Below are 25,634 nucleotides of genomic sequence, written 5' to 3' on the forward strand. Positions count from 1 at the left end.
CTGGCCATGGTACACCCCCCACCTGGAATACTGCGTCCAGCACTGGTCGCCATACATGAAGAAGGACACAGTACTACACAAAAGGGTCCAGAGAAGAGCGACTAAAATGGTTAAGGGGCTGGAGGAGTTGTCGTACAGCCTCTTCTTCCTTGAAAAGAGACTGAGAGGGGACATGATTGAAACGTTCAAGATAATTAAGGAAATAGACTTAGTAGATAAGGAAAGATTGTTCACCCTCTCCAAGATAGGGAGAACAAGAGGGCACTCTCTAAAGTTGAAAGGGGATAGATTCCGTACAAACATAAGGAAGTTCTTCTTCACCCAGAGATTGGTGGAAAACTGGAACGCTCTTCCGGAAGCTGTTATAGGGGAAAACACCCTCCAGGGATTCAAGACAAGGTTAAATAAGTTCCTGCTGAACTGGAACGTACCCAGGTAGGGCTGGGCTCAGTTAGGGCTCTGGTCTTTGACCAGAGGGCCGCAGCGTGAGCAGACTGCTGGGCACGATGGACTACTGGTCTGACCCACCAGCGGCAATTCTTATGTTCAGTCTCCCAGAAGAGGTGATGGAGACAGAGACTGTGTCTGATTTCAAGAAAGCCTAGGATAGTCACATGGGATCTCTTAGAGAGAGGAAAAGATAATGGTTACTGCGGATGGGCAGACTGGATGGGCCATTTGGCCTTTATCTGCCATCATGTTTCTGCATATATAAACCAGATAGAAGTTTAAGATCTGAGAAACCATGCAATTGGTTGTAGATACTGCACATTGGGGTCCTTTTTACTAAGGCGCACTAGCCGTTTTAGTGCGTTAGCATTTGGCATACTCTAAAACGGCTAGTGCGCCTTAGTAAAAAGGACCCCATTGTGCTGTAACAAGTCATTCTGCATTTTCAGTGACTGCTGCAGGTCTATGGAATAAGTTGCCAGGTAAAAAACAAAAGGAATTGACCCCAAAATATCCACAAAGAAGAAAATCCAGAGAAAACCCAAAAAAAAAACTCTGTGGAGTGACGATGTTCCTAAATGAACTTTATTTGAAAGTGTCAACATTCCAAAGGTACACTGAAATTATCCACATAAAATAATTTCATCCACATAAAAATAAATCATCCACATAAAAGCCTTAAAGGACCTAGTCCACTAGGGATACAGGACTCAACACGGTCCGCGTTTCGACAAAAAGTCTTCTTCAGGGGTCCCTGGGGGTCCTATAAAGGTGAATACGTGGGAAACAATTATGTGGTGAGCCAGAAGTGTCTCACTTCCGGCCTTTCTATTGCAAATGCAAGCAGTGTCTCACTTCCGGCTCACCACATAATTGTTTCCCACGTATTCACCTTTATAGGACCCCCAGGGACCCCTGAAGAAGACTTTTTGTCGAAACGCGGACCGTGTTGAGTCCTGTATCCCTAGCGGACTAGGTCCCTTAAGGCTTTTATGTGGATGATTTATTTTTATGTGGATGATTTCAGTGTACCTTTGGAACTTTGACACTTTCAAATAAAGTCCATTTAGGAACATTGTCACTCCACAGAGGTTTTTTTTTTGGTTTTATAAGTTGCCAGGTAGCATATACTTGTGTAAGAACATTGAACAGTTTTGTACATTTCTTAAAACTCGTTTACTTCTACAGGCTTTTTTATGCTAAATTAACTGATCAAAGCAGAAATATTATATTATAAGATTACAGAATAAGTTGCCAAGCGGTGTTTATATAATAAGACTGAGCAGTGCAACTATTAGGGAAGGTTTCATCGTTTATATTATTGTGATTTAAGATGAAGGATAAATGGGGATTTGAATGTTGTCATTTTTAGATTATGTCTATGCATTGATAATTTATGTATGTTTTATTCTGTAACCTGCCTAGGTATAGCTGGGATATAAATATTTAAAATAAATCCCTATTCTGCCTTTGCAAAAATCGGGATTTGGACATTGCAAGCACATGGATGTCCATTTTGGCCTTTTGAGACATCCAAATGCTTTGACAATGAGCACCACAGTCTTCTTGCTGTGTTACAGAGGTTGCAATCACACTAGCTGACTACAGGATTCATTAAAAAAAAAAAAAAAAAAAAAACCATGTCCAAAAAGTGGCATAGAAGGGCAGATGGGCGTTTATCTTATCAAACGTTCCAATTCATTATTTCCGAAATGTGTTTTCTGAAACAGATTTCTATGGTGGTTGTTTGCATAGAAACATAGAAAGATGACGGCAGAAAAGGGCTACAGCCAATCAAGTCTGCCCACCCTACTGACCCACCCCTTTAGTCTATGCCCTAATAACCCAATTCCTTAACTTAACCTTCGTAGGGATCCGACATAGGCATCCCATTTGTTCTTAAAGTCTGGCACGCTGCTAGCCTCGATCACCTGCACTGGAAGCTTGTTCCAATGCATCTAAATCTGAAGGGGGGCATGTTGGAGGCATGTCTTGGGCTTATGATTTGGACATTTTTCTGCAATATAATCAAACATTTTAGAAAATGTCCAGGACACAGTTTGGACTTTTGGAATTAGACCTGTTTTAACAACGAATAAGTGCCAAAAAAAGTACCCAAAATTACCACTGGTTTTAACAGGTAATAATACTCAGTTTGGCTAACTGAATTCAATTTTCTGATTGAGCGCATTCCTATTCTTAGAGAGTGTAAGTATTTAGGTGTGATCCTGGATTTGGCCTTGTCTATGAGATCCCAGGTCATGAAGAAAAGCCTCTTTTCAATTAAGATTCTTGAGAGGCTTAAAAGACTTCTTATCATCTGTAAATTTTCATACTGTGATTAAGGCAAAGATGTTTCTCATTTTGGATTACTGTAATTCTTTGTACTTGGGACTTCCCAAATACATGTTACAGGCTTTGCAGCTTGAGCAGAATGCAGCAGCTCGACTTGTGAATAAAGTTGAGGAAGAAGCCACACAAGTATTAGAAGATGAAGATACCATTCCTGCAAATGATCTACAAATAGCACAAATAGATGAAACAAGGTTTATCTCAAACTTTGGGTGATATTGTTGAAGAAGCATCTAAGTTTGACATTTCTCCCTCCTAGTGCTGCCCGATTTCCGATTCAAATCGATTCACTTCGGGTGAATTGATTTGATTTAAAAAAATATCAGTCTGGCTGATTTGGTGACCAACCCCCCTCCCCATGTCTTCCTAAAACAGGAACGGCAGTGCTGCCTCTTGCTGGCCTGTCGCTGCTGCTGCTCCTGCTGTAGGGGGGAGGGACAGTCGGGAAGAGCTGCAGAAATCCTGGTTTTACCTTGTTCTGTGCTTTGGCGCTCTTTGCTGCATCTTCTGGCTTCTCCCCTGGCCTCCCACTCTTACCACAGCCTGCAGAGAGGATTGCCAGTGCTCTACGCAATCCTTGCAAGCTACCACCGTCCTCAGAAGCACGTTCCCTCTGACGCTGTCCCGCACCTCCTGTGACGTCAGGGGCAGGATCGCGTCAGAGGGAACGTGCTTCTGAGGATGGTGGTATCCTGCAAGGATCGCGTGAGCACTTGCGATCCTCTCTGCAGGCTGCGGTAAGATCAGGAGGCCAGAGGGGAAGCCGGAGGATCTGCAAAGAAGGGGGGAACATGTAGATGGATGGTTAGCACGCAGAAAGAAGGAGACCCTGGCAAGCAAGTTATCAGAAGACAACCAGAGCTAGGAACCAACAAGATTTGAATAATGACCAGACAACAAAAGGTAGAAAAAAAATAATTTTATTTTCTGTTTTGTGATTACAATATGTCAGATTTTTAAATGTGTATCCTGCCAGAGCTGGTGTTAGACCTCAAACGTGAGCTAGGATTTAACAGAGAGAGGAAAAGTCTTTTTTGTTTATTTTGTTTACACCACAGCACCAATGTGGGTAGGATAGGGCAAAGGGGATGAAGAGGCTAAAAAATAAACCCACCAGGATGTTTGGAAAAAACAAACAAACAACCACCCAATTGGGCAGGAAAATTGAATCGAACTGAAAAATCAATTCAATAGGCTGAATCAAATCAAAATCTTTTTTTCCCTGAATCGGGCAGCACTACTCCCTCCCTCCACCCCCCAAAAAAAAAATAATAATACCTCTGCTATAAAAGCAGTGGTGAAGGATTTATCAGGTGGTCACTGAATCTTGTCTGTGACTAGAGCAGATTTGTGGAAGAAGCAGGAGATCCCTTTTCCCATGAAGGGGGGAGTATAAAAGTTGGTGCAGCAGGAACTTCTTGATTGTTCCTTTCTCCCGCCAGAGCCCATAGACAGAGGGAGACTCCCAAGCAAGTTGGGAGGAAACTGCAAATCTGAACTTTGACTGAATAACTGGATGTGGAGCAATTTGACAGTGATTTTGTGGTTTTATGGAAATGACAGGATTGTGCAAAACCACTGACTGATACTTGTGAATAGGTAAATAGCTGATTTAGATAATCTGCAAGCAAGTTAAATAAACCATTCAATTTGTTCCAGTTACCTTTTAGCTCTTGCCTGTTCTTCATCCTAGGGGAAGGGGAAACTGAGTGAGTGATTGGAGCACTAGGATCCATTTCCTCTGGCCTAACGGACTTGTCCAGCCCTAGCCTAAGTCCAAACTCTAGCCTAAGCCTAAGCTCTGCGACTGGCTGTGAAAGTAAGCGAGGTTGAGTTTAAAATTTAAACTTTTTATGGGCCCTGGTGCGGGGTGGGCGAATCACCTGCCCCCCAAAGAGCTGGCCGGAGCTCACCATGTGGTGCGGGTGGGTGGAAGCCAGGGCTACATAAGTTAATTACAATTCAACATATGTGTTGTGCTGTACATACACAGTAACTAGCAAGAAGAGATGGATTGAAAGTTCGTCATGTAGCTATGCTTTTTGACAAATTGAGGCAAGAGGCTGTTGCAGCCAGTACCCCTAAAACAGATGCTATTCTGCAGAGATGCGCTGGGAAAGGAGCCATTTTGGATCAGTCAACATGCTGAGGAAGCACATATTCTAACGTCAGAAAAGACGTTCCGGGCAGCCAGGCAGCGATTGGCTAGCCAGAACGTCCTCTTGACATCAGAATTGACGTCGGGCGGCGAGCGGGAGATCAAAGAACACGGTGCCGGCCTGTTCCCCGATGGCAGCGGTGAAAAGGGAAGGGAAGCAGGTTGGGCACCACTGCTCTAGACGAGCCGCGAGTCGCACTATAGGGAGAACAGTGGAGGGTGGCCAGCTGTGCACCCCCTTGGGGCGTGCACCTGGGGCGGACCGCACCCCCCTTGGTACGCCACTGGAGCAGCAGCGTGTCTGGCCGGCTCATTCCGTTCAAAGCCGCGGGTGGCAGCTCCTTGCTAGATCCACGCCTGCATCTGAAGCCTCTCTGATGTTGTGATGTCAGAGAGGCTTCCGATGCAGGAGTGGATAGCGCAAGGAGCCGCCAACCTGCGGCTTTGAACGGAATGAGCCGGCCAGACACGCTGCTGCTCCAAAAGGAAGAGAATGATCCAGTCCAGACCAAGGGCCGCAAATAAAACCTGGAGAGCCACATGCGGCCCGCGTGTTTGAGAGCGCTGACCTAGAGGAAGGAACATCCAGTGAGATCATCAAGTTTGCAGACGATACAAAGCTATGCCGGGCAATCAGATCGCAAATGGATAGCGAGGAATTCCAGAGCGACTTATGTCAGTTAGAGAAATGGGCAGAGAAATGGCAGTTGAAGTTTACATTCCAAAAAGATCTTTGCGTTCTGAGAACTTGGCTCTGCTGAAGATGACTATGAATCCAAGGTTAGTTGATACTGATAAAAAGACCTTTTGTTATGCAGGAGTTAAGATTTGGAACTCTCTGGTGTGAACTGTTGTGGGAGGGGTATGTTTAGAAAATTACTTAAAACACAGTTATTTGTTGATGCTTTCTTTTTAGACATATCTTTTTTGGTAAACCTGGATGAACCATTTATGATCCACAGATATGCTATTAATTTGTGTCTACGACATGCTATTAATTTTTAGCAATGTCTTTTAAGCCCTATTTCAATGCAAAGCTATGTTAGTATTTTTTTTTGCCATGTTAGTTCCTACTATAGACTTGCACTGGCTGCCGGTGGAGGCACGAGTAATGTTTAAATTCTCTTGCATTTGCTTTAAGCTGGTTTGGCTCCTACCTATCTTTTGTCTCATTTTGTGCTATACAGCCCTACGAGGATAACCAGAAATTGTAATTTATTGGCCTATCCAAAAATTACTGGCTGTAGATACAGGTCTTTTCTGGATAGGACTTTTATGTTTCAAGCAAGTAAGCAGCAGTCCTGGTTGGGTAATTACATCAGTGGAGCCAGGCGCATTTCGGAAAGAAATTAAGATTGTATTGTTTGATAAATTTGTTTCCTAAATAGAAGTTATATTAATAATAATAATTCTACTCTGACTATTCTTAAGAAATATGTTGTACTTTTGCTATTTGTATTTTGTACTTCGCCGATTGTCCAGCTCTCTTCGGTGTAAACCACCTAGAAATCGTCTGATTGTGGCGGTATAGAAGAATAAAGTTATGTTATGTTATATGAATTTTAAGACTTGTTTGTATGTTCATTTTATTATGGTTTAAAATTATGTATGTATATCCTGTAAACGGAATAGAAATTTTTTAAATAAATAAAAGCATGTATGGACTCCTATAGACAAGGCCATTCAACACACTTACAAGCCTTCTTCTGTTTCCAAAGATAGCAATATTGATTCCTGTTATTTTCCAGTAGCTAACTCAATAAGATCCAGAGTTTGCCTCACATTGTCACCTCTGTTCTCTGATGAAATCTATTTGGTTTCACTCTATAACCTTGGGCAAACGTAATTCCAGCCACCTGATAAGCTCATTGCTAGGTTTATGAATAACAATTATTTGTGTTCAGCATTGTACCAGGTAACTTAGGGACAAGCTCAGAAGGAGAACATTTCTTTCAAAAATGCAATAATGAGCCTGCCTTCTCCAGGGCTTGTGCCTGCTTTCATTGACTTTCTCGCCTCTATGGTGTTTTGGGCTGTAATAAGGCAGTCTAATAACACATATTAATAAATTACTTCCTTTTTAAAATCCATAGCTCCTTTTATGATCCTAACAGTTATTTTATGACCTTATATTCTTTATGAGGAACATTTTACCCTGGTCAATGGGTGTGTGCCTCAGTAAGTGCCAGTTTTAGACATGCTGGGGCCCAGGGCAGAAGTTAAGGAGGGGGCCTCTGATCCCCTCTCCTCTCTGCACCCTCCCTCAATATCCCCACCTCCCATTACTACCACACATTAAAAAACTATAAATAAATGGCTTAACTTAAGCAATTCTACTACATTTACACGTCTTCTATTTTCATTGTGTTTCCTAAAACAAACACTGAAATAGTAACTGACAATCATCCTAGCTTTCCAAATAGGAAAACTTCCCTACTGCCTTAAGATAACCTTTATTTTGTCGAAACGAGAACGTTTTCCTAGAAATGATTTCCTCCTGTTACCAAACTATACTCATTACAAGATCGACAACCCTTTTAAAAGATGAATGTTAAGAATAAGAAAATGCCTGAACGTAGTAGGTTGGCAGCTGGGAGTGCAATCTTTCACTGGGCTTCAGATTCTACGGTACGTCCAATCTCTGGACTCCCGCAAGTGGAGTACCTAGCATATGCGACACCTGGGGCAGATCATTTTTAACACCCCCCCCCTATATGAAAAACGTAATAATCTACAAGTTGCACAACAAGAGTGTACTTAGGAAAAGGCAGCATCTTATACACTGCAGCAAGCAATAGAACATCAAAACACCCAATGTAAAACTAAACAATCCAGATTAGTACAGATCAATCTAATCTAATCTTCTATTTGTGCATCACGCATACCTTTGCAGGTTCAAGCTGACTTTCACGCAGCTGTCCCGAAGCTTTTCCTCTGACGTGATACGCCCAAGTGGAAACAGGAAGTTGCATCAGAGGGGAAGCTTCCCGGCAGCCATGTGCAACTTGTGAGAACAGCTGCCATGTCATGGCCCCTCAGAGAGAAAAGTGATTTTTGAAAAGCGCCGCAAAGGTGAGGGGAAGGGAGGGAGATGGCCCGACAAGGGGAAGAGATGCCTGGACCGTGGGACTTCCTGGAGGTGTGGGGCCCAAGGCAGCTACCCAGCCCTGGTCTCTGTTCTGACCATAACAAGTTTTTTTCTAAATAGCACTGTATTATTTGGTTTTAGGGATATTAGCCTTGAAAAAACCCCGATGGTTGAAACATGTCGGCACAATAATCCCTGAACATTAGACCACGAAAACTATCAAGCTAAGTATCTTTTTTTAAGCATTTATCAGAATTTCAACAATATAAGTTAATTGAACAAAACAAAAGTTTTCCCCAATCATAGAACAAAAGGAAAATATCTCATTTACAAATTAAATACATCAAACTTTGGAATAGTCCTCATTGAAGAGAGAAACAATTCACTACCACTGGGAATGGAAAATCAAGGAATTAAAATTAACAGAAAATCACATTAGTAGCTCATCTTACTTTCTTACTTCAGACCAGTGAAATTGGGATCAATTAGGACTTTGCATTGACACTCCTTTCCCTTAAAAAAAAAACCTGCAATTGGGAAGGTTCAAGCTAAGTACTTTAATTAGCATATATATTATGGTTATGATAAAATTTAAAAATTTTAAGAATATTTAAAATATTTAAAAATTTAAAAAACTAAAATATTTATAAAGGAAGTCCTGGTGAGGAATGGGTACGTCAAGCCAGATATAATGAAATTGGTTTGAGTATCTGGTGGTACCTCTGAGGGTCGTTATATAGTAACTATGATTTATTTAGTTTGGAAGTGTGAGAACTTTGGAGGAGACGGAGAGTGAGTCTCCTTTTAGCAACCATAACAAGTTTTTGGCATGTTAAATTACTTTCTAAATGTGGGCATTCTCTATTGATTCTTGGTAGGATTGAATTGTCTCACAGGTGGCCACTCAAATCTGCAGGCAGTGTTTTCACAATGGCATCTAGTCTTAGGGCAGAGATTGGGATTTCTCGATCATGATACTTGGGTAGAGATATAAGAGAAAGTTGTGTTCTGACTCTCCAGCTCATTCTTGTATGCCATTTGGCTTTATGATTTTATCTTTCAAATCTTGAATGATTTGGAAATGTGGTACTGTAAGTGAGGGCGGACTCGGGGCCTGGATAAAATGCCACCATGCAGCAAGTTAGGTGAAAATTCCTTTGTGCTCATTTTAAGAGGCTTGGAGACAAAAAAACCTTACTATGAAAATCAATCAGAAAGGTATGCAAATAGAAAATTGTTTTCCAGCTCATAATACCAAATTCTGGCTCTGACCCAAACTCTTCCCACAGTAAAAACTCACATAGTCAAACTTCTCAGCTTTGTTGGATCCCATCTGAAATACAAACAGAAGCAAATCAACAAAGATGCTAATTTTCCAGCAAAGCTTTTAAAGTTACACTGGCATTTGGAATCTAGTCCTAGAGGGACTGGCTCTGTGTTGCTGCATTCATCCCCTAAGCCAGGGGTAGGCAATTCAGGTCCTCGAGAGCTGGAGCCAGGTCAGGTTTTCAGGATATCCACAATGAATATGTATGAGATGGATTTGCATGCACTGCCTCCTTGAGATGCAAATCTATCTCATGCCTATTTATTGTGGATATCCTCAAAACCTGACTTGGCTCCAGCTCTTGAGGACCGGAATAGCTTACCCCTGCCCTAAGCTATGAAGGCCTTAGATATAGCAGGCTTTCCTTGTACCCATCCCCTGATCCATCCAGTCCTATCTCTTTCTGTTACACGTTATGTAATGGAATACCTCTCAAAGAATCAGTTTATTTCCAAAGGCCTTATACAGTTTCCCGGCTGTTCTGTGCTTCTCACCTTTATCAAAGAACAAATTACTATTGCTCCAGCATTCACCATGGGGTTGTGAGGTTTACCTGGCAGAAGAGAGAAAACATGACAAAAGAATGAGAAAGAAACAGATAGGGAAGGAAAAGCATTGCAGTATGGGCTCTGCCTGCCCTCTTTTACTAAGGTGTGCTAAGCTTTTTAGCGCATGGTAAATATTAGTGCGTGCTAATCACGCGCTAAACGCTAAGGCGTGCATGTTATCCTATGGATGTGCTGGCTGTTAGCGCACGCGTTGATTTAGCACGCTTAGCGCACCTTTGTAAAAGAGGGTCTTAGTTTTTTTCTTCCACAGGTGTTATGTTATGTTAATCAGGTGTCTATTCCTCCTTTACCTATTCAGATCGAGGACAGATTACATTACAAGAGGTTGGGTCAGTTACCCAGGAAGTTACAATGGACAGTTTGACAGGACATTCAATAGATTTGCTAGTACAGGTAAATCAGTACAGTTACTAATATACAGGTCTTCAGCCCAGACACAGGGTAAGTGGAAGACCAGGGAATGGAATTTCCCAAAGCCATATTCCTGAGGACAGAGGCTTTCTTAAATGCGCCCTCGCAGTGGGTGGATGAACACATACAGGTTATGTTCCCTCTAAGCTGAGCACTTGAGCAATCACTTATAAATTTTAGGAATGTTACTCGCACCCAAAAACATTTTTTTTAGAACTTGTTGCTAACATGAGAAAAAATTTGCACGCCCCTAGCCAATCCTTAGAAGGAGCACTGCATACAGGTAGAACCATTTTACCCACTCCCGGGGGGGGGAGGAGGGTCCTGAATCTGAATACATACATTTAAATTTCAAACTTGTTAATGTATTTTCACACATGTGTGCACAGGTACTTTTTCCAAGGATACTTTTCAAAGTGAAAGTACGCATATACTTTTACTTTGAATATGCTGCAAACTCCATGAGTGCAAAATAAACTTTTACTACCGTGTTTCCCCGAAAATAAGACACTGTCATATTAATTTGGGGGCCAAAAAAGGCACTAAGTCTTATTTTCGGGGATGTCTTATTTTTCTCATGTAATGATCATCTCTCCCTTCTTCTCCTCCACCCCAATTCTTCCTATTTCCTTTCTCTCCCCCACATATGCAGCATCTTTCCTCCCCTCTCACCCATCTCTTTGTGCAGTATCTCCGTAATATAACATCATACTTCTTAACTGCAAAACCATGAGTTCTATGCGGTTTACAAAAGATTATAAACTAAAAACAATTTAAGAATGACAGAAAGAAATTATTTGACTAAGTATTTTGAAAAGATATAAGTTTTCAGTTGAGTTCTGAAATATTTATAAGAACAAGCTCCAAGCAATAACAATCGAAGTTCTCTGTCATGTGAAGCTGCTTGGAATGCTAAAGTATGGTTCCAGAAATTTCTTACTTTTACAGCCCTGTACTGACGGAAAGGTGATTAGGGCATGAGACTTTCTACTATTTTTATACGATGCTAGAGAAAATCTATTAACTATATAAAACTGAGCGGTACCATACATAACCTTATAGCAAAAGCAACCCAACTTAAACAAAACACGAGCCTCCATTGGCAGCCAATGCAATTCACAATAAAATGGAGTCACATGATCATATTTTTTAAGACAGTAGATCATTCTAATCGCTATATTCTGAATCAATGCGAGTCGAACCATGTCTTTCTTGGGAATTGCTAAATACACAAGATTACAATAATCCAAAAGACTCAATAATAAAGATTGTACCAGAAGTTTAAAAGCAGAAATCTCCCTCCCCCTCCCTTGTGCAGCAGAACCCTTGCAGCTTCTATCCCTCCCTTCCTCCCATCCTCCCATGAAGCATCTTTCTATCCACCCACTGTGGCGCACCTCCCCCCTCCGCCTGCTGACCCATCTCTCCCTCCCATCCGAACCGCGAGACAATAATACCTTATAATAAACCGGCAGCATCAGCACTCGGCATGCTGATGACATCATCAGCACAGGAATGCCTACGAGATAGAAGGCTGCAAAGCAGCCTGTGTAGATTGCTGCTGAGTGCCGACGCTGCCGGTTTGTTATAAAGTATTCCTGTCTCGCGGTTCGGATGGGAGGGAGCAGCAGAGGGAAGCACTGCCGCTGCCGGCAATTAGGGCTTATTTTTGGGGAAACACGGTAGCCCAGTATTCTTCAACCACTGGTCCATGGACCAGTGCCGGTCCACAGAAATTTCCTGCCGGTCCACAGGGCCGGCATGTGCATCAGGCGCAAAACAGTGTTCTTCAATCGCCAGTTCGCGGTGCGATTGATGCGGTGTTATCTTCTGGCCAACTCCCTCTTCCTCACTTACTCAGTGCACAAAGCCACGGGCAGCGGCTCCTACTCACGTCCTGCACCTGAACTGGAAGCCTTCTCTCTGATGTCGCAGCATCAGAGGGAAGGCTTCCAGATGGCCCACGTCTTAGCTCAGTGTTCTTCAACCGCCGGTCTGTATATCGATGCCGGTCCACAAATAATTATTTTATTTCTGCCGGTCCATAGGTGTAAAAAGGTTGAAGAACACTGCGGTAGCCGATATCCAGTCCACGGTAGTCAGTGCGGTGGCATAGTATAGGAGGGGGGCCACCCCGGGCGCCGTCTTGATAGGGGTGCTGGCACACGTCCTCCTCTCTGCCCCTTCTCAGTCCTCCCCTTGCTGTGTGCACACTTTCACTCCCCCCTCCCCCAAAATAGGCTGAATTAAAGCTGGATATTCAGTGAATCAACTCCTACCAGCACTGAAAATCCATGTCAGCATGGCTACCCAGAAGTTAGAATTGGTTTAAAAAAACAAACAAACAAAAAAAACCCCTCCTAAAGATTTAGCTTTTTGTAACTGCATTCCTGTGAGAGGGTTGTTACTCTGTTCTCTTGAATGAGAAATATGTCCTGTTGTCTTTGTCTTATGCATTATGAGTGTTTTACCTGTAAACAATCTAGGGTTTAGACCAGGGGTGTCCAACCTTTTGGCTTCCCTGGGCCACATTGGCTGAAAAAAATGTTTCTGGAGCCGCACAAATGCGCAAACGCTGCAGCAAGACAGAGGAGGGAGCCGGCAAGACGGTAAACAGAGGAAAACACTGCATCGCCCTCTACGGGGGCCACAAAAAATACTTCACGGGGCCGCAGGTTGGACACCCCTGGTTTAGACAGTACAATATACCCCCGCAAATTCGCATTTCAGAGTTCGCACCCCCAGTCATTTGCAGTTTTTCCCTCTGCAATTACAATTAGAAAAATATCCTCCATGTGCCTCTTCCGCGACCCAGGAGCCTGCCGTGCGCATCCTCTGGCCCCGCGACATCACCGATCCGCTCTGCCTGACCTGAGATCCGAGCAGTGATCCCAGTCCGGGTCGGAGCCGCAAGCGCCACTGCCCCTATCGTTCTCGCAGCCGCCGTCCCTGCAGCCCTCTCCCTGCATCCAATAATCGCGGTTTTTCACAATTCGCGGTCACTCCTGGAACATAACCCCTACGAATTTCAGGGGAGTACTGAATATACATTTTTTTAAAAATAAATAAGTTACCAGGGCAGTGGCCAATATTCAGACTGGTGCCCGGGTAGTCAGGATAGCCTTTTCACTGTCCTAATTTCATTTGCTTACTAATCTGGTTAGTGGACTGGATATTGCAGCTGAGTCCATCCAGACTGCACCTCACCTCTGCCCAACAATGTTCTGAGGACTGAGTTGACATGAGCAAAAAATTTCCGTTACATTACTTTCTGAGCACTTCTTATAGAAACACACATATACATAAACACTTGCAGGGAGGTTAGAAAGAGTCATATTCTCTGCATGCTTTCCCTACTTGTCCGCTTGTGCTTTAAAGTTACTCTGAATTTTACTCAGATACTGGATGTTTAGCATGGCTTAAAAAGGAAAACTGCTCCCCCCTGAATGAGCACCACTCTTAAAGAATGGGGGAGGGGACAGTAGGGGCACTTTTGAACATAATAGGGAAGAATCCGTTCACTGCCTATCCCAGTACCTCTATTACTGACAGTATGCACACTGTATTTCCAGGGAATTATATACAAAAATAACAAAATCAAAATAATGCAGGGCATCTTCCTATTGGCCCTGTGAACAATAATGCTTAGAAGTACTGTAACAGAAATTCTGGGGTTACTGGCAACCAGAAAATAATTTACCTATCAATGTTGGTAGGTAGGTTGTGAAAAGGCCACCAGGCTTCAGCTCCGATAACCTTTAATTTTTTTTACTGAGTTACCAAACAGTAGGCATTAGCTGTACCTAATAGTTAGAGCAGCAGGCTGAGAACCAGGGAAGCCAGGGTTCAAATCCCACTGATGCTCCTCAATATCTTGGCCTAGTCACTTAACCGTCCATTGCCTCAGACGCAAAACTTAAATTGTAAGCCTTCCAGGAGCAGGAAAATACCTATTATACCTGAATATAACTTGCTTTGAGCAATTACTGGGAAAGGTATGGTATAAATCTAAAATCCAATACCTAGGCATAATGTGAAGTAGTACAAAACACTAGAAGTCGCAAGACTGTTGGCGGTATATAAGAATAAAGTTATTATTATTATTATTACATATATCACTCAGGACTTACAGAGCAATTCCAGTATACTATAATTTCCAAGAGTCACACAACAAGAACCTACTTAAGAAAAGATAGTACTACAATGGGCACTAGAACATCAATACACTGAATGGAAAACTAAACAAGCCAGATTAGTATAGATTAATCCTGCAGTCAAGTGTCGACGATTCGGAAGAAGGTATCCCGTGAAGATACTAAGTGGGAAAAATGCTGGGAAGAAACAACGGGCAAAACACAGGAGTTGACTGACCCAGAAGAGGAGGGTAAGAGGATTGTAGCACAGGAGAAGAAAATAAAGATCGAAGCACAGGAAAAGGAAACGAAGACAAAAAAATACCAGGATTTAAATTGCATATATACTAATGCAAGGAGCCTAAGGAACAAAATGGGGGAAATAGAAGTCATGGCCAAAACTGAGAACCTAGACATTATTGGGGTCTCAGAAACATGGTGGAATGAAGAAAACAAATGGGACATAGCACTGCCGGGGTACAAACTCTATCAGCGAGGACAGGTCAGGTCAGAAAGGAGGAGGAATAGCCCTTTACATAAAAGAAAGCATACACTCGACCAGAGTGGACACAGCAGCGACGACCAACAAATTGGAATCGCTACGGGTTAAAATACCCGGAAGGAAAGGGCCCGAGATAAAATTGTGCCTGTACTAACGTCCACCTGGGCAAACTGAAGCTACCGATGAAGAAGTGGAAGCCGAGATGAAATAAGAATGCAAAAGCGGTAACACAATTATTATGGGAGACTTCAACTATCCCGGGATAGACTGGAGTCTTGGAAACTCAAAATGCGCTAGGGAGACCAGATTCCTGGAGGCTATATAGGACTGCTTCATGGATCAGCTTGTCAGAGAACTGACGAGAGGGAATGCCACTCTGGATCTAATCCTAAATGGGCTAAGAGGACCTGCAAAGGAAGTGGAAGTAGTGGCACTGTTGGGAAACAGCGATCACAATATGATCAAATTCAAAGTTGAAGTAGGAATACCGAATGGAAAGAGAACCACAGCGACAACTTTTAACTTCAAGAAAGGAAACTATGAAGCGATGAGGGTAATGGTAAGGAAGAAACTTAGGAACAGCTCAAAGAAAAGGCAGACTGTAGAGCAAACCTGGTCTTTATTCAAGGACACGGTGAGCAAGGCGCAAAATCTGTATATCCCTAATCGGAGATACGCCTATGCACCCCCCCCGGAAGGTCCCTCCTCACAGAAACTGCCCGCAAACGATCCTACAGCCACTTCATTCCACACCTCTGGAACCAACTCCCCCCTCAACTCAGACAACAGAACTCATTATTAACATTCCGCAAATTGATAAAGACCCTCCTCTTCAACTAAAGATCACCCTCTGTCTTCTCCCCCCTTAAACCCCCTCTCTCCCCTGCCTATCTTCTCCCTAAATTTCAGTATAGTCCTCTCTTAGTCCTTACACTGACAAACTGTATCTAAACTCATAGAACTGTTCTTAAACTAAACTACTTATATTTAAAGTCTACTCTTAATTTGCTTATTCTCCCTTTATTTAAATTACATCACATTCTTGTAGTCCAAACATTTAAACCTGTTGTACTTCTTATATGTCAAATTACTCTCCATTGTGTATGTTCACTTGTAGACCGTTCTGAGCTACTGGGAGGACGGGATAAAAATCTAAATAAATAAATAGATTCAGAAAAGGGTGCAAAAAGAGCCGAACAAAAGACCCGGCGTGGATAACTAAAGAAATGAAGAAAGCGATAGGTGATAAGAAGAATTCTTTCAAGAAATGGAAAAAGGGCAAAACCGAGAACTGGAAAGAACACAGGAAGTATCAAAAAGAATGTCACTTTGTGGTTAGAAAAGCAAAAAGAGAATATGAAGAGAGGCTAGCCAGGGAAGCACGAAATTTCAAACCGTTTTTCAGATATGTTAAAGGGAAGCAAACGGCTAGGGAGGAGGTGGGACTGCTGGATGACAGAGATAGGAAGGGAGTGGTGAAGGAGGAGAAAGAAGTGGCGGAAAAACTAAACATGTTCTTTTCGTCAATATTTACAAAAGTGGACACATCTAATATACCGGAACCTGAACAAATCTTCAAAGGAGACCAAGCAGAAAAATTAACATCCATGGAAGTAAGCCTCAAAGACGTAGAGAGGCAGATAGAAAAATTAAAAACTGACAAAATCACCAGGCCCGGACGGAATCCACCCTAGGGTACTGAAAGAACTAAAGGAGGAAATAGCAGAACTACTACAGCAAGTCTGTAATCTATCCCTGAAAACAGGCGTGATCCCGGAGGATTGGAAGATAGCCAATGTTACGCCCATCTTTAAAAAGGGATCGAGAGGTGACCAGGGGAACTACAGACCGGTAAGTCTGACCTCGGTTCCGGGGAAAATGGCGGAAGCACTGATAAAAGATAGCATCGAGGAGCATCTAGAAAGGAATAAACATATGATAACAAGCCAACATGGCTTCTGTAAGGGAAGATCATGCCTGACGAACTTACTGCACTTCTTCGAAGGAATTAACAAACGGATGGACAAAGGGGACCCCATAGACATCGTATACTTAGACTTCCAAAAAGCCTTTGACAAGGTACCCCATGAACGCCTACTTCGAAAACTGAAGAACCATGGGGTGGAAGGAGACGTACACAGATGGATCAAGAATTGGTTGGCAGATAGGAAGCAGAGGGTAGGAGTGAAGGGCCACTACTCGGACTGGAGGAGGGTCACGAGTGGTGTTCCGCAGGGGTCGGTGCTTGGACTGCTGTTATTCAATGTATTTATAAATAATCTAGAAACAGGGATGAAGTACAAAGTAATAAAATTTGCAGACGACACCAAACTATTTAATGAGGCTAGGACTATAGAAGACTGCGAAGATTTACAAAGGGACCTGAACAAACTAGGGGAGTGGGCGACGAGATGGCAGATGAAGTTTAATGTAGAGAAATGTAAAGTCTTGCACATAGGAAACAGAATCCCAATGTAAAGCTACATGATGGGAGGGCTATACCCAAGAAAGGGACTTGGGGGTAATAGTGGACAAGACAATGAAGCTGTCGGCACAGTGCGCAGCGGCCGCTAAGAAAGCGAATAGAATGCTAGGTATAATCAAGAAGGGTATTATAGCCAGAACGAAAGAAGTTATCCTGCCGTTGTATCGGGTGATGGTGTGCCCACATCTGGAGTACTGCGTCCAATATTGGTTGCTGTACCTAAAGAAGGATATGGCGATACTCGAGAGGGTTCAGGAGAGCGACACACTTGATAAAAGGTATGGAAAACCTTTCATACGCTGAAAGATTGGAGAAAGTGGAGACTTAGAGGGGATATGATAGAGACTTACAAGATCATGAAGGGCATAGAGAAAGTGGAGAGGGACAGATTCTTCAAACTTTCGAAAACTACAAGAACGAGAGGGCATTCGGAAAAATTAAAAGGGGACAGATTCAGAACCAATGCTAGGAAGTTCTTCTTCACCCAGAAGGTGGTGGACACCTGGAATGCGTTTCCAGAGGGCATGATAGGACAGAGTACGGTTTTAGGGTTCAAGAATGGATTTGATGATTTCCTGAAGGAAAAGGGGATAGAAGGGTATAGATAGAGGATTACTATACAGGTCCTGGACCTGATGGCCTGCCGCGTGAGCGGACTGCTAGGCATGATGGATCTCTGGTCTGACCCAGCAGAGGCATTACTTATGTTCAATGCAAACAGAAAACCATGTCTCTTTCATACATGCAAAACACAGACCCTCACTTAGTTTAGAATAAGTAACCACAAACTAAAAATAGAAATAAAAATTAAAATGAACCCCCAAGAAGCCAGACTCTGCATACAGTACAACACTACAGAAATAGAAACTGTGATGCATATCCTTGTGTACTCTGCAAAATATAAAGATAGGGAATGGGATTGGGATTTGTATACCACACTCAAAGTAGTTTACATACAGGTATGTCAAGTATTTTCCCTATCTGTCCCGGTGGGCTCTGAGTTTATCTAATGTACCTGGGGCAGTATGTGGGGTTTGAATCTACAACATCAGGCTTCTGAAGCTGTAGCTCTAACCACTGCCCCATACTCTCCTAGCACATATAAATTTCAAAAACTGACATATTCCAATCACTATGCTGCAAACTAACAAATACATAAAGAAAAACAATAAATGGAAAGTATGATACCATTTTTGACTAGATACATTTTCAATTAGCTTTCAAAGGCCAAAACCTCATTCCTCAGGTCAGGATAGTATATTGCTGTTGTGGTATCCTGATCTGACTTGAGGAAGGAGGTTTTGGTCTCTGAAAGTTAATCAAAGACATGTTAAAATTAGTCTAATAAAAATGTAACACCTTATTTCCATTTTCTATTTTTTATTTATTAATGTTTATTAACATAGCTACCACATTATTTTATTTTAAATGGAAAATAAAATTTTTTTCTATCTTTGATCATAGTGAGGTTTGGGTGTTTATTTAAACTTATGACTCTGGCACACATTCCAAGCCTTTTTCTTTATACTCGGGCATCCTAGGCATCAGGAGTGGGTAGGGGTTCATCCTTAGGTGTGGGGGGAGGGGGGTTAGAAAGGGGATCATGAAATTGGGGGCTCCAAGGGTTATTTTTATTTTAAAAAAATAAAAAATACTTTGCTACGCCCCAGCCCAATATTCATCTGGCTCCAGCCTAAGATAAGCAGCTAAATTTAGGACAGCTTTTGAGCAATCCCAAATTCAGCCACTTATCTTATGCATGCCACAGCTGAATATTGCTTGTGCCTGTATAAGCCCTGGCTCCTCAACAGCACCACCCTTTGGCCAGTCCATTTCTTTTTGGGACTATCAGAAATGATATTCAGTGGCACTGCCAAGCTTAGTGCCACTGAATATTAGTGTTTGGACAGTAAAAGTCGATTTAAGTGGTCAGAGCCTGTCTGGCCAGCTTAAACTGAAAAATCCCTAACGAACTGTATATTGAAATTTTCGCTGTATATTTTAATTGTCGCTTTCTTAAAATTTCTTGTACGCTATATTTCCTCTGACTATCTGCATATTGTAACTCGCTGAATGTCCAGCTCTCTTGAATGTAAACCGCCTAGAAGTCGCAAGATTGTGGCGGTATAGAAGAATAAAGTTATTATTATTATTATTATTTGCTTTTTTTCCAATTGTGTTGGTTCCAGTCTCTGGTTTCTGCTTTCCTCGTTTTCTCTTATTTCTCTTGCCAGGATTTTCTGTTCATTTGTTGCTTTCTTCAATTTATTTTTCTACCTCTATGTCCAGATTTAACTCATTTTTACGGTCTATCAGCAGCTTTTCATCTCTTTCCCTCACCCTGGCTCTATTTTACTTCCCCTTATTCTCACTTTCACTCTCCCCCTTCTATACAGTGTTTGCCCCTATACCTGCCCTTTCTTTCCCCTTCCATCATTATCTCCCTCCTTTCTGTCTCTTCCCCAAATATCTGCTAAATTCTACCCTCTCTTCTATCCACTATCTGCTCCCTTCTATACAGCACCTGCCTCTTCCTCTGACAATTTTCCCTTCTATAAAGTATGCCTCCTCTCTCCCCTTTCACTTCCCCCTTCTATCTTCTCCCTCCTATCTCTCCCTGCATCCACTTCTGTCTTCCTCCTTCTGTACTGCTTATTACCCCTCCCCTTTCCTTCCACCATCTCCTTTTCCTCTCCCCTTCAATCAATATTTCCCTCCTCTTTCATACATCTGCCCCCTTTTCCCCCACCTTCTATCCCGCATCTCCCCTTTTACTTCATCCATTCCTTCATCTCCCTCCTCTCTGTACCCCACCCCCATCTGCCCTCTCTCCCCTCTGTTCTATCTAGCATCTGTCTTCCCACTTCTATACAAAATCTGTCCCCTCTCTCTTCCCCACATCAAACCATTTCCACCAGCTTCTGCCCCCTCTCTCCTCCCATCCCACTTCCAACAGTGTGCACCCCTCTCTCTCCCCACCCCTTTTCCACCAGTATTTGTCCCCGCCCTCCCACCCACCCACATCCACCAATTTCTGCCCCTCTCTCACCCCACCCAACCCCCATCCCAAACCACTTCCAACAGCTTCTGCCCCTCTCTCTCCCATATCCCTTTTCCACCAGCGTCTGCCTCACCCCAGATTCTCCTCTCTCTCCTACTCACCCTACATCCACCAGTGTCTGCCCCCTCTCTCTCTCGTAATTCACAAAAGTTTGGGATGAACACAGAAGATCGCTAATTAGAATATGAATAAGCAAACTTTCACAGTCTAAATCCAACAAAGGAGATGGTTTGGATAGGCTGGAGTGACTTCAACAGCAACTCTAGTAATTCAAACCTAAGGACAGTACCGTATAGATTTTTAAGGTCTATGGCCCAGAAATAATTTTAATTTAATCATGAAATTGTAAGGCAAGTGATTACCGGACAGACTGGATGCACCATTCAGGTCTTTATCTGGATGGACCATTCAGGTCTTTATCTGTCAACATTTACCATGTTACTATGTCAGCTTTGGGAAGTGTTTATCTCTGATATCTTAGATTTCAATTTCTATTACTGTAACAGGTTTTCTATATAAGTCTGGAATGTGTTTGCTTTATACAGAAGAAAAATTGATGTAGATGTTTTTGATCAATCCCAACAAATGTTTGAATTATGGTCTAGGCCAGTGTTCTTCAACCTTTTGATACCTATGGACCGGCAGTTGAAGAACAATGGGCTAAGTCGTGCCCATCTCTACTCAATTTCCGCCCCAGACCCCGCCCCCATAATAGTACTAAATGTAACCATTTTTTTCCATTCATTTTTCATATAATTTTATTAACACATAATGATCAACCACAAAATTAAAATACACAAAGCACACTGTATGCTTTTTAACATTCATTCCTACCAGAAAACAGATAACTGCATGCAAATGCAGGACCAAAAATTAAAAGTACTAATATTTACAAACAAACCCTAAGATGCAAGACTCTGCAAGCAGAACAACCCCAGAGGAAAGAAACAAATGCATTTCTTCCAGAACAGACAAATCAATCACTAAATAAAAAAAAAATAAAAGCATTTCCCCTACCGTTGTTGTCTCTCTCCCTCCATATGCCTTGCCTTCTGGCCTGTCCTCCGTTGTTATCTTTGAGCCGGTCCACTGTGCGATCAACGAGCCGGCTCCTTGAGTGCTGCATTGCACAAAGCTGTGGGCAGCGGCTCCTCGTGTGCATCCCGCACTTCATCTGGAAGCCTTCCCTCCGACATTGCGACATCAGAGAGAAGGCTTCCGGTTTAGGCGCAGGCTGCGCGTGGGAGCCTTTTCCCATGGCTTTGTGCACTGCAGCACTCAGGGAGCCAGCCCGAAGATGCCACATTGATTGTACCATGGACCAGTGGCTGAAGAACGCTGTCTTGGGCCCGATGGACGTGCCGGTCCTATGGACCAGCAGAAAATTTCTATGGACCGGCAGTAGTCCATGGACCGGCGGTTGAAGAGCACTGGTCTAGGCTAGTACAGGAGGTGCTTGATCAGCTTGCACCCAGAAAGTTTTACCACAAGAAACAGAAACAATATCCCTGGTACGGTAGGGAACATATGGGGTTAAAACAGAAATACAGGTGATTAGAAAGGCAAAAGAGGAAATTTCATCAGAACTCCCACGAGTTGAAGTAGTTTGGAGGGAATCAATTAAGACGTATGAGATATGCTTAGCATCAAGAAAAGCAATTCTTCTCCAATTACATGGGGGGGGTGATAGACCAGATATTAAAAGCTAATTAAATTAGTTTATGATATCACTAATGTTCAGGGTTTAATGCTGAGGCTTTAACTGATCATTTCCAGGATCAGATAGTTAATTTGTTCTGTCTGTATATGTTGACTGGTTTTGTCATCTATCATGGAATGGATCGTCTGATCCAATGCTTTCTTGCCTCCTTAATTGCTGAAATCTAATTTGATTTGGTATATTGATATTTTATGTTGGGGGATGTTAATGATGTTGTCCAGTAATGTCTATGCTATATGTGGTAATCGCAGGGAAAGTAAGATTTTATGTATGTGATATGTAAACCGCATACTTATATGCGGTATATAAATTTTTAAATAAAATAATAATAAAAATAAAATAAGAAAGCGGGTGTCCTTAATTCAAAAGGATGATCATATAGAGGCAATATCAGGGGAGACACAGGATGAGGAACAAGAACAGTTCGTGGCCGATAGGATTTGGTCAGATTTTAACCCATTCCAATTAAAAGATGTTTCGATGGAATTGCAGAATTTCTCTAGAAAACAATGTTGTTTGGATTTGCGTTCAACATATTTACCACAGTCGTTTCCTCTTTTTTTCTGTCCTAGTTAGATTCTTGGATGGTCTTTTCCTTGATACAAGGCAGTTTTCCCAGTTTTCTTGGGAATATAGGGCTAGATTCACTAACCTCCTTTGCGGGCCCGATCCGTAGCCGATCTGTACAGGCCTGACCAATTTACAAAACAAAAAAATTAAAATGAGGGCGTTTGGAGGAATGCCCCCCCCCCCCTCCGACCGCACGGATCGCTAGTGTGCGATCCCGACGCATGCGCAGACCATCTGTGGATGGTGTGCGCATGCATCAACAAGCCGTCTAGAGCAGCAACTTTCTTTTTTTTTTAATCTTTTACTAGCCCAGCGAGCCCGTTGTTTTAACCCACTTTAAACTTGTGGGTTAAAACCACGGGCTCAGACTGCGGGGAAAGGCAGAAGAGTCGGGGCAGCAGGAGAGATTCAGGGCAGAGCAGGAGACAGCAGGAGATCAGGGCTGAGACAGGGCAGCAGATCGGAGCAGAGAGCAGGGCGGCAGAAAACAGGGCAGTCGGAAAGGACCTCAGCGACTGGTCCTCAGCAGTCGCTTATTTTGGATCGGCCAGCCCAGTCGGTGTTGCTTTTTTTATTTTAGTGAATTGCTTCCTGTTTGAATTGAATGCCATTACCCCTCATTTGCATGTGCGGATCAGAGGATGATCGGGATAGAGGTTAGTGAATCGGGTAGGAGGGAAATCGGGTCGCAAAGGGCTCACAAACCGATCGGTACACGATCGATTTGCTTAGTGAATCTAGCCCTTAGGCCCTGATTCTATAAACAGCGCCTGAGTTAGGCGCCTAAAGCATCTGTGCACAGGGTTTCAATACTGATGCCAGTGCAGGTTGAGCGTCAGGCCCCAAATCTCCTGCCGATACCAAACCAAAAAATTTTCACACTTGATTTGTTGGGCTTTTAGTGACATTTTTGTATATGCAGACAGAGTTCACAATGAATGTCCTGATGTTCAGGACCTAGACACTGAACATACCAATTATGGGGGGTCACAGCCTGAAATGGTCCAGTTTCATCGAGTACATTTCTTGAAGCTACTCTGCACCCTCTTTGACATGGAGGGAAGAAAGGCTGATGTGAAGCCAAAAGGCTCGATGGCTTGGGGAGCTCGAGTAAAAAGAATGCTGAAAAACACCGACACTCCGTGGGCTGAAAAAGGGCTTGAAGTCGCTCAAAGTCCAAAAATTGTAAAATTGACAGAATTTAACCAAACTTGAAGAAAGTACTGAAAATCAATAAAAATGAAGAATTATGAAAAAAAAAAAGAACAAGCAAATAATATCAGGATGGCACAAAAAAGGCTTCAAAGTCTGATGCCCTGAGGAGATACCAAAGACACAGCTTCTTTAGCTTCACAGAAAATGTCAAACTGAGGGTCACACAAGCCAACGTTGTCGGGCAGGAAAGCATCTGCACTTGCAAGGTATGGGCACTGCCTAAAGATTTAAAGTGACAGTTCACTTGGCAGTGTTTGTACCGGGTTCCATGGATGCCTGTTTGTCCTTGGAGAACAAGTTACAAACATATAGCAGAAAGACTGACATGAAACCTCTTTTCAGTAATACAGTCCCTCTTTCATGCAGTCCCAGTGAACTCCTCTAAATACTTTCTTTGCCCCAGGTGCAAACAGCATTTCTTTTAAATGGGATTTTGATCTTACCTTCATCACAATCAGATGTGTACATGCCCTCTCCTCCAGAAGGGTTAGCATACAGACACTCTGCTGAATAGCTTTTGGAGAGTGGGTAATGGAAGAACATTGTCATTCTGACCAGACCACAGAGAAATACAATAGATAAAGAGTCTGGAACAGCTCAGATTAGAACCCACAAATCCCAACTCCCAGTTTTCAGCTGTAACCAGTACATCACCTCACAGCTGCTGCTATGTATTTTCTTCCACCCCTCTCCCCTCCATCCCAAGGCTTGTCTGGGTATCTAAGTTATGAGGACATTTATGGACATACACACACCTGTTTTTACTAATGTCTCACCTTGGTGATTGAGAGAGAGCTTATTGAACTTCAGACCGCTGGGTTCCTTGCCTACAAATTGGTGGATGTAATCCATGCCCAGATCATTCACAGCAATGGCATATTTCAGGGGCTTCACACAGGACTGCAGGCACAGTGGGATCTTTGTGTCTCCCACAGAATGTCTGAGTGGGGAAGGGAGAAATCAGACAGTAGATATAGAAAGGAAGCAACAGGGAGAAAGATCAGTGGGGGACCAGGAACCACAGAGAAAAGAATGAAAATACAACTAGATAAATGAGGACAGTTGGGCAAGGATGAAGACAGGAAGGAAAGAAAGATGCAAGAGAAGGTTGCTATGTTACTATATATGTTAAGGTGGGAAATGGAGAGAGACAGAAAGGAATGAAGGAAAGGAGCCAAAGACATGACAGGGTGAATTAAAAAAAAAAAAAAAGGAGACAGGGAGAAGACATTGCAGGGATAGTGACATTTAGAGGAGGTAGAAAGTAAAGAATGACACGGGGACAAATTTTTCCCGGTCCCCGAAGGAACTCAATTTCCCTGTTCCATCCCTGTGAGTTTTGTCGCTGTCTCTACCCCATTCCTGTAAGTTCTGCCTTAACCATACAAGCCTCGAACACTTATGATTTTAAACTGTTTGAGGTTTGTGCAGAAGAGGACAGAGCTTGCAGGAATGGGGCAGGGACAGGAAAATGAGTTCCTGTGGGGACGGGGAAAAATTTGTCCCCATGTAATTTTTTAGACGAAAGGACTAGGAGGAGGTAAAGTGCAATTTAAAATGATGGAATACAGAACAAGCGCACTTGCTACCTTC

The 25,634-nt window shown here is 42.8% G+C and overlaps 1 protein-coding gene across 2 annotated transcripts in view; it reads right to left on the reverse strand.

Moving 5' to 3' along the window:
- GLS2 (glutaminase 2) overlaps window positions 1-25,634 on the reverse strand; it is a 95,548-nt gene that overhangs the window by 29,172 nt on the left and 40,742 nt on the right. For both annotated transcript variants that reach the window (XM_033936030.1, XM_033936031.1), the window contains exons 6-8: window positions 24,818-24,981; window positions 9,870-9,928; window positions 9,349-9,381 (exon numbers count right to left, since the gene is read on the reverse strand). In XM_033936030.1, the coding sequence (XP_033791921.1) occupies window positions 9,349-9,381; window positions 9,870-9,928; window positions 24,818-24,981 (256 nt within the window). The remainder of the gene's footprint in view (window positions 1-9,348; window positions 9,382-9,869; window positions 9,929-24,817; window positions 24,982-25,634) is intronic.

This window comes from Geotrypetes seraphini, chromosome 3 (genome assembly GCF_902459505.1).
Source record: "Geotrypetes seraphini chromosome 3, aGeoSer1.1, whole genome shotgun sequence".
Lineage (NCBI taxonomy): Eukaryota > Metazoa > Chordata > Amphibia > Gymnophiona > Dermophiidae > Geotrypetes > Geotrypetes seraphini.